This window comes from Physella acuta, unplaced genomic scaffold (genome assembly GCF_028476545.2).
Source record: "Physella acuta isolate Inbredline_101_S28 unplaced genomic scaffold, ASM2847654v3 ptg000164l, whole genome shotgun sequence".
Lineage (NCBI taxonomy): Eukaryota > Metazoa > Mollusca > Gastropoda > Physidae > Physella > Physella acuta.
In genome coordinates, this window is record NW_026731683.1 from 711839 (window position 1) to 727500 (window position 15662).

Genomic DNA, 15662 nt, shown 5'->3' on the forward strand with positions numbered 1-15662 from the left:
AAAATGGTTGCCGACTAAACAGTTAACTTCTACTCCCATTATCTTGACGGTACCCACCTCAAAAACCTCTGGATTGACAGAGGTCTTGTAGTTGAAGTAGTGGTAGTAGTGGTGGATGGTTGTAGGGACGCCGTGTAGGACAGCGTTGCCCTGGATCTCTATGGTAACTGGGATGGTTCCACTCACAGGTCGGCGCCATGCTTTGGCTGTACACAGGTCAGTGTAACAGGTTAGTATGGCAGGTAATATACTTTATATGTATAGCAGGTAATGTTCTACATATGTATATCATATAGGCTACTGTATTACATATGTATAGCAGGTAATATACTATATATGTATAGCAGGTAATATACTACATACAGGTAAATGTATTATACTAGAACTAGGAAATATGGAGGGATTAATGTTGAGAGAACATGGAATAAAATCTAGACATTAGAAAATTTACTAGAAAAAATACTGTACACAAAAAGTATTATGATCAAGAGGTTAACAGCAAATAGACAAAAGCAAGTAGACAATACCAAGTAGACAATAACAAGTAGACAATGATAAGTAGACAATACCATGTAGACAACAGGAAGTAGATAATAACAAGTAGACAACAGAAAGTAGATAATACCAAGTAGACAACAGAAAGTAGATAATAACAAGTAGACAACAGAAAGTTGATAATAACAAATAGACAAGAGCAAGCAGAACAATGTTACGCAGACGATAGCAGGACAAATGTCTCACTAGAGAAGGAGTGAGTGACGTTGAGCGTGGCCGTGTTGGCGCCGATGCTCCACTTCTGGCAGGATGTGAAGGTCATGACCTCCATGGCGCGAGACGAACCAGTTCCTGTCTTCACAGTCCGGATCTGGTGATCTCTGGAAACGTCAAAATATTTTCAGGCCACATTTTGTCGTGTTTTATGTCATACATAATATATGTGTGTCCTGGATTGAATAAAACATATATCTGTCTAGTTATAAATGTTATATGACCTGCAATTTGTGTCAAATAGTCCATGTGTCATGATCTGAAAAAAAAACGACCTACTCAAATCCCGACTGGTCGGTAAAGTGTAGGACACCTAGTGGAACTTCTACCTTCCCACTTTTGTCAGATATTACCCGTAACATTATCACAACACCTTATAACACATAACAACACCTAACAACAACACCTAACAACATCTTACAACAACACCTAACAACAACACCTTACAACACCTCACACCACCTACCCAAATCCCGACTGGCCGGTAAAGTGTAGGACACCCAGCGGAACCTCCACCTTCCCACGTTTGGAGCCGCCCACGATGAACGTCTCCGGGTTGCTGTTCAGGTTGTAGAGTACCTGGCAGGTTCCTGTCGAGTGTACACAACAAGACGTGTACAATATGGTGTGTACATATATGAGATGGTAGGGTTGTACACAGGTTTATAACACATATTGTGTATGTATGACTGTGAGAGCATTACAGTATAATTTCCAAGTTTTTTAATCACTGTAGTAGCTAGTTGGGGCTAGTGTTAAAAAAGCGTTCTGTATTACGTTCTATGTTCAGCGATCTTTATTTTCTATAAACTCAGTTGGGAACCCGTTAGGGCTAGGCAGATTCACGACAACTAACGGATTAGTATTAGGGTGAGTGTTAAGGTTAAGATTAGGGATTTAGACTTTTATTAAGGTCCAGGCTAGAACAATGGACGGAGTTATGGTAATGGTACTGAAACAACTTCTGATACGCCTTAAAGCTAATACAGAACTAAAGAAACAAGTTATTAATTAGCTCAAGTAAAACAAGCACCTCTTCCAATGGTGTAATCGTACGCCAATATTTCGTTGTCCGCAAACATGAAATATAGATCCGACTTTTTGTTGGCCTCGAATGTCGTCAAACGGATCATATTCTGACTCTGGCTGTAGTACATCATCATGTTGGTCACTCGCTTCGTCTCCACGTTGACCGTCTCGATGTCCACGGTGAAGTCTGTGCTCAGGCTACTCAGGGAGGGGTCGGGCACTGGAAGAGGAGGATAGTGTCACGTGACTCGTAGTGAGTGGGGTGGGTTGGTACAGAGATAGATAGGGCAGTGTCGCACTGTTCACAGTATACTTACGTGTGTCCAAAGGTCACACTAAACTTACGTGTGTCCACAGGTAACAGTAAACTTACGTGTGTCGCACAGGTTACTTTTAACTTACGTGTGTCCACATGTGGTAGTAAACTTTTGTGTGCCCACAGGTCACAGTAACCCTACGTGTGTCCCCATGTCACAGTAAACTTACGTGTGTCGCGCGAGTTACTTTCAACTTACGTGGGTCGCACTGGTCACAGTAAACTTACGTGTGTCGCACGAGTTACTTTCAACTTACGTGTGTCCCCATGTCACAGTAAACTTACGTGTGTCGCACTGGTCACAGTAAACTTACGTGTGTCGCTGGTGTACTCAACACATGCAGGCGTCTGTGTCTTGACACTGGCCGTTACAGCCAAGACAAGAACGATAACTGAGATCATTTTTCTACTCCACAGATCTCCTACGTCTGAAATACGAAAACAATATTAACTTGAATTCTAAACACTATATTTTAGTATACATATAATGGTGATTTTGGAAAACACAGGAAAGGTTTTTGCTTCTCGTTTGAAATAAATTTGCCGCTCTAAAATGCATAAAAAGAAAAATAAATCGGGAGTGATCTCCCCTTAACACTACGGGGGATGGCAACTCGGAACATCTACTATTTTATTTCGCAGTGTAGCTATAATATCATTTGCTATTTTTTTAAATGGTGTATACATGTATTTGTTGGAACGCGTGGCCTTAGAGGTAGAGGACTAGGCTTCTAACCCAATAGTCACGATTTCGAATCCGGGCAGTGGCGTAGCGAGGTCGGGTGTCACCCGGTATAGCACTTAATGATGTCACCCCCCCCCCCCAAAAAAAAAGGCGTAGCGACCCTTCCCGGGGACAAACTTTGAACTTTCGATTTCCACCCCACCCCCACCTCAAACGTTTGATTTGCACCCCCCCCCTCAAACTTTCGATTTGCACCTCTGAAAGCACTATTTAACACTTAATCACTATTAATCACTTAATTAACTGGTTTTTCATTTTCTCTATATATTTTGCTATTTTCTGCCTTGGTGTCACCCACATAAATGGTGTCACCCCCCCTTCCCAGTGGCGTAGCGACCCTTCCCGGGGACAACCCCCCCCCCCCTCGCAACGCCTCTGAATCCGGGTCCAGTCAGTAGAATGTCACGGAGTCCACCCAGCCCTGACAAGTACCTAATTCATGTTTACCTAGCTCTAATGAGTACCGGATTCATATTAGGGAAAGTAAAGGTGACTGGGGAAAGTGCTGACCACACCTTCCTTTCATATGCCGAGGTCAAGAAACATATGAACTCTTCATCATCTTACCAATAGGTCGCTAGGTCTAAAGTTGATTCTTTACTTTACTGTTAGATGTTAGAGTGTTGTTAGAACCCTAACCAAATAAGTAGGCGTATAGAGGTCAGAGTTTATCTCGCACACCTACATTTGTTTGATATCGTGTTTAGTTTTCATCTTACACACACAAATATTTCTTGCCTCGCTCCATGCTCTTCGCTATAGATACAATGCTATCATTGTAGCGTCTGATCACCGTATCGGATTGTTTATGGATGCTTTTTACCCAAAGCGGACGTATTGGTATACAGATAGAAAAAAACTGTGGGTTATCATTTGGACCATTAGGCTTTAAAGTAGCGTCAAAAACAGAGGTTTGAAAGAAATTGGACCTCAAAAAATAAAGAGAAATAAACGTTTTATTTTGCTTTTGTATTTAGGTAACGCAATCTTTTCACTTTCCTGTATATTAGCTCATCATGCAAATAAAATCCATTCTCGCGGCCCGTTCGTTTTAAAGCTGCAACGAAAGACAATTTTCTTTAAGACTTTATTTATATAGAACTTAAAGAATTGTCAAAAGGAATAAAAAATAATTATGAAATAATATCAGCAACAAAACTGATGGGTATAGAGGATCACTTATTAAACAAAAACTAGAATTAGAGACTTATGTTCCCCATCAAATGAGGATCGTTGTCTTAGGGTAAAATGGTATCGTATGTAGAAAATCATCAACCACTACGTCAACATACTGGAATCGTCCAGGGTATAATCGATGGGACTTCCTTGGAACATGAGCAAGACTTGATGGAAAGATATTGGCTTTTTTTATGTTCATGTTTGAAGAAGTATTTCTAAATTGTACGCTTGACAATCTGCTAACATCAATCACCAATCAGAAGGTCTTGTCAATAGAAAAAAAACACCTGGCTCAATTATGTGTTCATTGAAAATGAAACATCAAACGTCTTTCTAGCTTATCGGAATTTTCTTAAAGAACGCGAGAGTCGAATACGATGTAGACTAGTTATATCCAAAAGTTATCGAATACGATGTAGACTAGTTATATCCACAAGTTATCGAATACGATGTAAACGAGTTATATCCAAAAGTTATCGAATACGATGTAGACGAGTTATATCCAAAAGTTATCGAATAGGATGTAGACGAGTTATATCCAAAAGTTATCGAATACGATGTAGACGAGTTATATTCAAAAGTTACCTCCCATTTAAAAAAAATTAGAAATTAGGGGGAAAAACTTATAATCTAAGTAAACAGAATCTGGATTACATTTGAGTATAACTAGAAATCAATATTGCCTACATACTACTTAAGTAAATATATTTATATAATAAAGAAAAACAATGTAAATACTTTAAAATGTGATAATTACAATATACCATTGCAGTATAACCAAAAATATGGCACATTAGAAATGTCATTTTTATTTCTATAGATATAAACTATATAACATACAAGTATCATTGGTCTCAGTTCGCTTATTTACGCCTAAAAACAAATACAAAAATTAATAAATATCTTTTTTAATATGTGTAAGTCAGGGGTCGGCAACCTGCGGCTCTCGAGCCGCATGCGACTCCTTTGATGTCAAGATGCGGCTCGGCCGCTAGGCATTAGGCCCAACCCCACAACTAAGCTATATCCAGCCCACTGGCAATGGTTCCAAACTTTCCACTAGCGAAGTGCACATAAAAATGTTAGTGGCTTTTTAAAAATTGGGAAATTTTGCAGATGGTAACGTTTGGCTCTTCCGTAACAAAAGGTTGCCGACCCCTGGTACAAGTAAACCATCTTAAATGAATGAAAGCAGGCTACAAGTAAGAAAGAAATATTACTATTGTAAATCTGTATTAGTCTTTACAAGCCGATGATAAAAACTGTAAAACTGTAGCGAACATGCAAGGCAAACTGTCGCTGTTAATTACATGTCTAAGGCGGAAAAAATACTAAAAATAAAATAAAAAATACTAAAGCCGCAATCACACAACCTATATACATTGTAAAAGCACATTACACTGAACCATGACCTTAACATACCCCCCCCCCCCCCCTTTCCTCCATCTCAATGTTTTTGAGCCCATGACCCAGTGGCGGAACTAGAAAAAAAAGGCCCCCCGCAGAATTTTTTTTTGGGCCCCTATATATATATATATATATATATATATATATATATATATATATATATATATATATATATATATATATATATATATATATATATATATATATATATATATATATATATATATATATATATATATATATACTAGCCGTCCCGGCCAGGCCCTGCTCTGGCTTCTGTGAAAAGCCTTTCTGTTAAAGACCATTACCTGTGTGTTTAGTAATCATCATAAACCCGGCATTGCCCACCCAAACCACAACCAACCAAAACCAAAACAATAAAACGCAAACATAACGCTAACACAATTACAAATACAAACGAAAACAAAAACCTAACAACAAACCCAACCACAACCACAAACACCAATACAAACACAAAGAAAAAACAAACAAAAAAGCAAACGAAAACAAAAACCTAACAACAAACCCAACCACAAACACCAATACCAACACAAATCAAACAAAAAACAACGAAAAAGCAAACGAAAACAAACCAAATCCAAACGCAAAACCAACCAAAAACACAAATACAAACCCAAACAAAAAAACCCAAACAAAAACGAAAAAAGAAAGAACAAAAACGAACCAAATCAAAACGCAACCACTAACGCAAACCCACCTAAACACAAAGAAAACTCTAACGCGAACATAAACGCCCGGGGCGGAATCACCTGTTTTAGCTTAATGAACGACTATAGTACCCCAACTTATTCATAGTCTTTTGCACTCACTTAAACGAACGCGCCTGTTTCAATTTAATGAACAATTTTAATACTCCAAGCTTATCCGTAAAATACCTACAACATTTGCACTTGATCAATCCCCGCTAATTATGTAATTATTTTTTTTCCCAACACCAAAACAAAGTAATAAAAAGTAAATTATTTTCCACTAATGCAATGGTTTTATAAAGGGAAGTAATTATGTTTTCCTAATTTATCAAAGGGAAGTAAGTGCTATAGGACTAAATAAAGACATAATTAGAATTTTTGTAAAAGATGATATTTTTTTAAAACTTGTGTTTAATGAACATGCCGACAATTATTACTATAATTTGAAAAATGAAAATTATTTCCCAACACTTTCAATAGTAATTTTTTAACTCATAAATGCGCACGATAATTGTCTAACACTTAAATCCATTCAAGACCAACGACAAACATACGCATTACATACAGAACTGAGCTTTATATATTAGATATATATATATATATATATATATATATATATATATATATATATATATATATATATATATATATATATATATATATATATATAAACTGAATGGGGCCAGCTCGTGTGTTGGAAAACCTCTGATTTATTCGTGTACCGGATGGAATTTTTCTTTTTAATTTAGAGCGACCTTTGTTTTCCATATACGAATAAATCAGAGGTTTTCCAACACACGAGCTGGCCCCATTCAGTTTTCCATGTGAGAAGCACGGACTCTCTAAATATAGTCCAACACTCCAAACTGACGCCGATTTTTATGAGGCTTTCATCAAAACGTTACCAACCGTGTGCCCTATTTTCCAGAAGTTGAATTAAATGTTAACAATGTCGGCAGTTCATTTCTTGGATCTTAGGGAGCGGGTTTGTCCACACTACCAACTAGACACGCCAAGGCATGCTGTAAGTCCCTCTGCGACGGCCCAGGTGTCAGGGTAGTCTCGGGGCTCTTGGAGCTACCGGTTACATTACTGCACGGGTGATGGGTGCGACACATAATTCTTCCAGCAGAGCTCCCCCCCCTCCCCTCCCCCGAAAACAGTCTACCCTGGAAGAAACATTGGTGCGACACCTAATTAGATTTAGTCATCGAGTGTTGTCGCGAGACTTATTCCTAGTGTAGTGGGAACTTTTAAACGACTGTCTGTGGGGGCCAACTTTCTCATATGTGATGCGCTCAGGATGACACTGCCACCGGTTGTATTCAAGTAGTAACCTCATCCGCTTATGCAGGATCACGGGGCGCAAAATCACATATTTCCGTTAGGAGTCCCCACTCCAATATGTACAAATGTTAGGCCTGTGACAGAAACCTTTGCGGGGCTGTACTCAACAGCTTCCCAAGTTTTCATGGCGATTGGGTGAATGATGCAGTAATGCTTAATAGACAGAAAATGTTTTTCACATGTACAACTGTATTTGGCCAGGTCACGCGTTGGATAACCTTCTGATTTAGGGGAGGGGGGGACTAACAAAAAGCCAGACCCTCACACACCCCCACCTCATTGACGTCATTTATAAATGTAATTGACTATTAATAATGTTCAATTAATTCTAAACATTGTAATTAATTTCTAAATAATTATATAATTATTTACCTGCCCTGTTTTGTGATTTAGATGTGCCTAATACTATGAAAGTAAATTAATATCTGTTGACTAGATCTAGTGCTGTCTAGTGTCTGACAAAATGTGCTGAAGTGGTGAATCGTACGGTTAGGAAGTAGTTCATAAACGATACATTGATCTACTCGATACTTGCGAGGCTAAGAAAGAGGGGTGGGATGGGGGTCGGCTGGGGAAAAAAACTCGAAAGAGACAACAAAACGCCTTGATCTATGTACGTCAGCATCGCCCATTGTAAAACTTACTCAGGGGAGATAATTCCAAGAATAGGCCTTAAAAGTTTACTATGATATTTCGTGTAAAAGCAAAAATAAGTAAACGTATATAAAACTGAAGTTTCTAGTATTATATTATTTTTTTATTATTTGTAGGATGCAAGATAGTACAGGATACAAATTCAACCACTATCACAAACCCATTAACATTGAAAAATGTACAATGGATTTCGGGTCCCTTACCAATGCCGCAAAGAAGAACCGCGCATGATGAAAGCCCAATTCATATGTAGCGGCTTTTCGTGCTATGGACTTTGTTGTATTTTAAAAAGAATTTTGCCGGCGACAGCGTGTGTTTGATTGTAGGGAAATAGAACTCGGCCTTGACGATGGTTAAAAAATACAGCTATAAATAACTGTTTTAAATATGTAAAAAATTTGTCGACAATTTTTGAACCCCCTTTTTGGTCCCCATCCCCTGCCCCATCCGCGACAGTACACTTTGGAGGATCGGTCAAACAGTTACGTTTCCTCTATTTAGCTATTAAGGGGGGGGGGGGGCAACGAGTCAAAGAAATCATTCCAATTTGAAGAGCTGCCTATATTTTACACTGTAGTTTGTGTAATGGATTTTATCTTTTACGGATGAGCGTGGTATAGTGACTGTAAAATAAAGATAATCGTACCGCAGCTACAGTGTTTCTTTTACAAACCAAATATTAAGGCAAAAATGCACGAAAATTAAATTCAAAATTTTTAAAAATATTAATTTTGGTCAGCCGTTGGCCCCTAAACGGCCTGCCCCCCCCCCCCCCCCCCCCGCGCAATGCGGGGTCTGGCGGGAGTGTAGTTCCTCCCCTGTTCTTCAGGTAAATGAACAACTACTGACTAGTGTCTTTAACAAAATGTGCAGAAGTGGTCAGTTTACAGTACAGTAGTTCATAGACGGCTCGTTAATCTTTGCATTACATCTTATTGTAAGATTAAGGGTGTGGTGAGGGGTAGAGGTAAGGGGTAGGGGTGAGAGGGGGGGAGGGGAGAGAGTTGGGAAGGTTCATTGGAAGGGGACAAGAAAGCGCCGATAAACATCTACATCAATAGTGCCGACTTTTTCCGGTCGTCTAGAAGACCAGGATAGTCGCCGCAACATTTCCCCAGCCCGATTTCAAAACGTGCCGGCACCTTCAAATTTCAGATGTTTCGCTGAAGGGAGATAACTTAAACTTTTACAAGTTTATTGATACAGTTGTTCAAGTAAAAATGAACGCAATTATAAATGTATGAGATCGAAATAAATAATTATATTTTTTTGTAGAATTCAGGCCAGTAGTTTAAACACACAATCATAGATATGTATTTAATAATGTAAACAATGGGAACAGGGCATTTCCCCCCTGTCAATTACCCCCCGGATATTTCCCCCCCGACATTACCCCCCCCCCCCCCCGAGTAATTACCCCCCTGTCAATTACCCCCCTGTCAATTACCCCCCGCCCAGTAGGACATTACCCCCCCCCACCCCCGGACTGGGTTAGAGTTAGGGTTAGGGTTAGGGCTAGGTTTAGGGCTAGGGCTAGGGCTAGGGCTAGGGCTAGGGCTAGGGCTAGGGCTAGGGCTAGGGCTAGGGCTAGGGCTAGGGCTAGGGCTAGGGCTAGGGCTAGGGCTAGGGCTAGGGTTAGGGCTAGGGCTAGGGCTAGGGCTAGGGCTAGGGCTAGGGCTAGGGCTAGGGCTAGGGCTAGGGCTAGGGCTAGGGCTAGGGCTAGGGTTAGGGTTAGGTTTATGGTTAGGGTTAGGTTTAGGGTTAGGGCTAGGGCTAGGGCTAGGGCTAGGGCTAGGGCTAGGGCTAGTGCTAGGGCTAGGGCTAGGGCTAGGGCTAGGTCTAGGGTTAGGGTTAGGGTTAGGGTTAGGGTTAGGGCTAGGGCTAGGGCTAGGGCTAGGGCTAGGGCTAGGGCTAGGGCTAGGGCTAGGGCTAGGGCTAGGGCTAGGGCTAGGGCTAGGGCTAGGGCTAGGGCTAGGGCTAGGGCTAGGGCTAGGGTTAGGGTTAGGGTTAGGGTTAGGGCTAGGGCTAGGGCTAGGGTTAGGGTTAGGGTTAAGATTAGGGTTAGGGTTAGGGCTAGGGTTAGGGTTAGAGCTAGTGTTAGGGTTAGGGTTGTGTCTAGCTTTGGTTTTCGTTTTGTGTGAAGTTTTAGGCTAAGGTGGATGCTTAGGTTTTGGTCTTTTTCTTAAATTTGGATTAAAGTAGTATATAGGTATAAAATTCTAGTTAGAGTTAGGATTTTAACTTGAGAGGGGGGGGGGGGTAATTCCCGGGGGGGGGGTAATTGACAGGGGGGTAATTGACAGGGGGGTAATTGCTCCGGGGGGTAAATACGGGGGGGGGAATGTCCGGGGGGGAAATATCCAGGGGGGTAATGTCCTGTAGCCGTAAACAATATAACAATGCTTTTTTGTTCTCCTAATCGACGCCACTAAAAAGAACGGTAGGCTACGTCTTTGAAGTTGTCTATATGTCTGGCGGTCTCTCGAGCTATAGTCTGTGCATTTTTCTCAAAGACGTTTGCCGACTATCGTGTTTGTTTGTAACTGTAGAAAAAAGATAGCTCGACCTCCACCTTTTTTTTTTGTAATAATTTAGCCAGGATTTTTGGGCCCCCAATCGGTCTGGCCCCCCCCCCCCCCCCCCGCATTGCGGGGTCTGGCGGCACTGTAGTTCCGCCCCTGCCATGCCCCCTCCTCTCGCTTGACGTATGAAGATTTTCACTAGCAGATACTTACTAGATCTATTAATTACCTCCATGTATACACATTGTAAATAAATGTTATTAAAAATCGTCTAAACAGCATATTTATTTATTTTGTATATATATACTTGTAAATATATCTTCAATGTTTTTGTAATAACCTTTTGAGATCATTTATTACCTTATGGGAACACTATAAACCACTTTGTTTGAAATTATATAATTGAGTTTAATGTTGTTTTACTTGTTTTAAAAGTTTTTTTTTTCTTAAAAATAATACTAAAGCGAATATGACAAATGAACTGATGTTGTATACTATATGTCTAAAGCCATAAACAACAACAAAAAAACAAGGAAAGTTTTGTTAATCGTATTGACAAAATGATTCCTGCTTAGTTCTTCTTTCTTCTTCGTTCTTAATTATTAGTGTTGAAAGGAATCGAGATTTATCTGCCAGTGGGTTTGAACTCGAGACTTTTTTTTTCGAATTTTATCAACCATGAGCTTTGCCGACTCGTCCACGCTTCCAACACAATTAAGGATACGTGTCAACTGGTTATGCACCATTGAGGCCGTTGACTCCGATTTCAGCCTGCTTTTCTTTTTGGGTTTGCTTCGATAGCCTTTGTCCAACCAAGAACAAACTACAAGGCAGCAGTTGTTTGATTTAGGAGTTGTTTCTCCTAGAAGAGTGGCTGTCCCCAGCTAACGAGCCTCATCTGCCCGAGGGTTCGAACTCGAGACTTTAGTTGACCTCGATGAATTCAGCGTATTACTTGATTCGTGCTATCTAGTGGACTAAACTTACTTTTTTTCAGTCATATCTTATGCGGCAGATATTATGTGACCCATTACATACAACATGTTTCTTAGATATTCATCTAACTTTGTAACTTCGTAACATAACGTGCCACCGACGTTAGTTCTAATTTACCTCAGAAAAAAACTCCAGTAAATAGTAGACGTGAATAGAATTCTCATAACATTCATTGTTATACCAATAATTTCAAGTGGTGTGTTGTGGAAGGGGGGGGGGGGTTAAATATAGTGGGGTTGTTAATGGAAATGCTATATATATACATATATATATATATATATATATATATATATATATATATATATATATATATATATATATATATGATGGTAGATAATGGGTTAACGTTATCCCATTTTTTTTAATAATACCTTCATATTTCCGTATGTTAATAACACAACATCTCATCTTAATTACAATGTTGACAATTAAAAGAGCTAGAATTCGCATACAGACATAGCCCGTATTATTACTTTTAATTTAGTAAAACTGATCTATCGCTCACCTATCAGATGCCTTCAGTCTGTCACTGCCCAGAGAAATTATACTGGACACAGGTGATAAGCCTGACACATCAAGACACAGGTGAGACCAGGTAACTAACAGGTAGATGTGTCCAATCACCCGACCCGCGCCTACACAGTTGTTATCACCACAGATAAAAAAACACGGACACACCAATGAAAAATTAAGTTGTTCATTTATCGTTGTTATCAGTTGAATCTCCAGACACCAAGAGAGAGTTTTATTTCAAGTTGCATTTCAGTTTTTAATATCTTCGTCTCTGTATTGTTTTGACAAGATTACGACCATCGCAGAGTGAGAATGTGAAAGCTATGATTGGGATAAGTGTTTCTTTCAGGCATCTCTTCGAGGGGGCGCAGCCCCGGAATAGAAAATAAAAGTAATTTATAAAGAGAATATAAACCTTAGACAGTGTCCGTCACGCCCCCACCCTAACTGGAAATGTAAGCGCTTTGTTAGGCATCAATGTTTCTTTCCGGCAGCTTTTCGATGGGACACAGCCAGTTTCTTCAAGGCATCTCTTTGGGGGGGGGGGGGGGGTTGTACCTCCCCCCCCCCCCCCGAACGAAATGGAATTTTTATAGAAAATATATACTTTTAACAGTGTCCGCCTCCCCCCCCCCCCCCGGAGATCTTAGTCCACCCCCCGTCCCCGTCCCCCCGAAAATTTCAAGTGCCCCCTTCCCCCCCCCCCCCCCCCCCCCCCGGAGAAAAAAAGTCTGGGAGCAACACTGAACGCAGCCTCGGAATAGAAAATAAAAGTATTTTATAGAGAAAATATATACTTCAGCCAGTGTCCGCCCACCTCCACCGGGAATATAAGCGCCCCCCCCCCCCCCATAATGCTTAAAATACCCCCCCCCCACAAGACAAATATCTGAAAGAAGCACTGCTAGTGATGCTACATTAACCGATTAGAAACAAAAAATGTATGTCGTGTCTTATAAAGAAACCTCCCATAGAGGCTCACAAAAACCTACTTCTGCCATTTGACATCAAATTATGTTGACGGCCATTGTCCAGCTATCCACCTGGCTACACCAGCTGTCAGAAGGACGCTAGAACTTACCCGTCCACTGAATGAAGGCCCAATTCACATGGCTGTAGATGCCTTCTAAAATCTACTACTTTAATTCCAATTGATTTCTTCCCTTACAACTTAAGTGGGATTACTTTATATTGAGCATGGCATAGACTTGAATTAAATATCTTTAATAAAAAAATAGTTCATAATCCTTTTATAGTGAAATAATATATATCATTTTTAAAATTTACTAGATCTATACATTACATTGACTAAAGTTTTCCAACAACAAAAATAAAGCAATTTGAGATTTTTTTTTAAAGGAATATCACTTATTTTATTAAAAAGCTTAGTAAAACAAAACAAAAACGTGATGCTTAGTTCAAGGTGTTAACCTGAGATTGTATTTTTACAGCACATGTTTATTTTGTAACGCTCCCTTTTCGAACTTGAAGGTCCATGAAGGAATGTAGCGAATCTATTTATGTGACTATGGCATATGATGGGATAATGAGGTCAACACTATGCCCAGCAGCCGTTACTTTACCTAACATGAGTTAAGTAACCACCAGAGCGGGGTGGATTCGAACTCGAGACTTCCGGGTTAGCAGTTTTGCGCTTAACCGCTAGCCCACACCGTCACTCCCATTATAGTTCTGATAAACTCTGCTGTCATAGTTTGTTTGACGACATTTGGCCATAAGATTTGAAGCTGGTTAAATCTTTGTCAGCTAGCGCGGGTGGTTGTGTGACAACAATCCATTTGGGATTACTTTACCCAGGTGAACACCTCTTCCCTCTGTAGCCTTCCAGATGAATTACCCCTTGGTAATTACCCCCCCCCCCCACCTTATCACATAGTTTATTGCCCAGCCAAAATAAATAGTAGGACACTGACTCTTTATAAATTACAAATTTACCCTAAACGTCTTTCTAACTTTAACGTAAACCTAATCCAGAGGTAATGTTAGGGTTAGGTTTGGTGTTAGAGTTAGGGTTCGAGAATGTTACGAAATCTATCGGTATGAATAAGTTTAGTTTATTCCGCGCTTTGTTAACTAACCCATTTTCATATACGATTTATCTCATCGGCTTTTTTAGGAATTTTATAGAACACATGAGTTTTCAATTTACCAATAATATACGATATAAGAATTCGCAAGAGAGAGCAAGTACCGAGGAGTAGAGAGTAACTGACGCGGAGTATTTGACAGCTGGTAATTTATTAGAGGGATAATGAGAGGGGGAGTAATGACGTGAGACGTTAACTGGGGGGGGGGTAACCTCATAGACCACCCATTCCCCCACACACATACACCTTCTACACAACACTTGCTGATTTATATGGCGGCTGCAAGGCTCGGATAAACAACGTAGTTTCTAGAGAGTTCCTTGGGGAATTCCCTGCCGACCCTCCAGGAGAATTCCCTGCTGACCACCCACTAAAATCCCTCGGGGAATTCCCTGCAGACCCCGTGTGTCCACTCCAATCCTCATCATCAAACCTTGATGACGTCGGAGCACTGCTGACCACAATAGGTACTGATGACAATGACGTCAGAGGAAGATCATCAGGAAATACATCATGCCCAGATCCGTTATGAAATGACGAGAACGGAATTCCAGATTTAGCAAAAGCAGCGACGGAGTGAATAAACTGTCTCATACCAGCAGTAACCGTCGCCTCGTGAGCAGGCTGGGAATGTTTGATGTGTTTTCTTAAGCTTTTCTTGTGTCTCGGTTTTAGTTTAACCGGAGCTTTATCTTTGTGTATGGCGCTAATGTCGAGGACCACGATGGTGCCAAACACCAAAGCAATGAAAACAACCCCCACCGCGCCGATTGATTTGGCTGAAGGTCGGGAGTCCGGCTGGCTGACCTTGGTTCGGGTAGAAGCAGAAGTTAAGTCTTTATCCACGGTCAGTTCCTTCTCGAGTTGGTCAGCTTTGTTGACTGCCTCTTCCATGGTTGTTGCTGCGTCTTTAGAGAAGTTGAGGCTGGATGCCAGACATGGGCAGGTGCAGACGTCCTCGGCTGTGTAGGGGGAGATGGTGGTGATGTAAGCGGACACCAGCGACAAATGGGGCTGGAAAATGGCTGAAATTACAAGTTGGTGTAATTTAGAATAACGAGGACGTAAACATTGTACCATAAACTCTCTCATAAAACCGAAGTATAGTTAATTGGATAATTATATAGTATGTATTTGAGTTTTAAAAAAAAAAAGATGTTTTAACAATACTATGCATACATATTTTAAACTCAAACAGACGGCTATATTTCAAATATCTCTGTTTTACCTTAACGAGTTAATGAACTTAGCCGTATAAAACTATCACCATCAAACGAACAGTAAAGTAAATATTTGTTACCCAACGTTTAACTGATCAGTGCACATTTTTACGTGAATGTTAAACACACTACACTAATGCTAAGCTAA

General features: G+C 40.3%; 1 protein-coding gene across 2 annotated transcripts in view; it reads right to left on the reverse strand.

Annotated features, from left to right (window-relative positions):
- Positions 1-14486: 14486 nt before the first annotated feature.
- The window catches only part of LOC131936004 (uncharacterized), a 1538-nt gene continuing 362 nt past the window's right edge, over positions 14487-15662 (reverse strand). For both annotated transcript variants that reach the window (XM_059292794.1, XM_059292793.1), the window contains exon 2: positions 14487-15319. In XM_059292794.1, the coding sequence (XP_059148777.1) occupies positions 14544-15319 (776 nt within the window). In that variant the 3' untranslated portion in view covers positions 14487-14543. The remainder of the gene's footprint in view (positions 15320-15662) is intronic.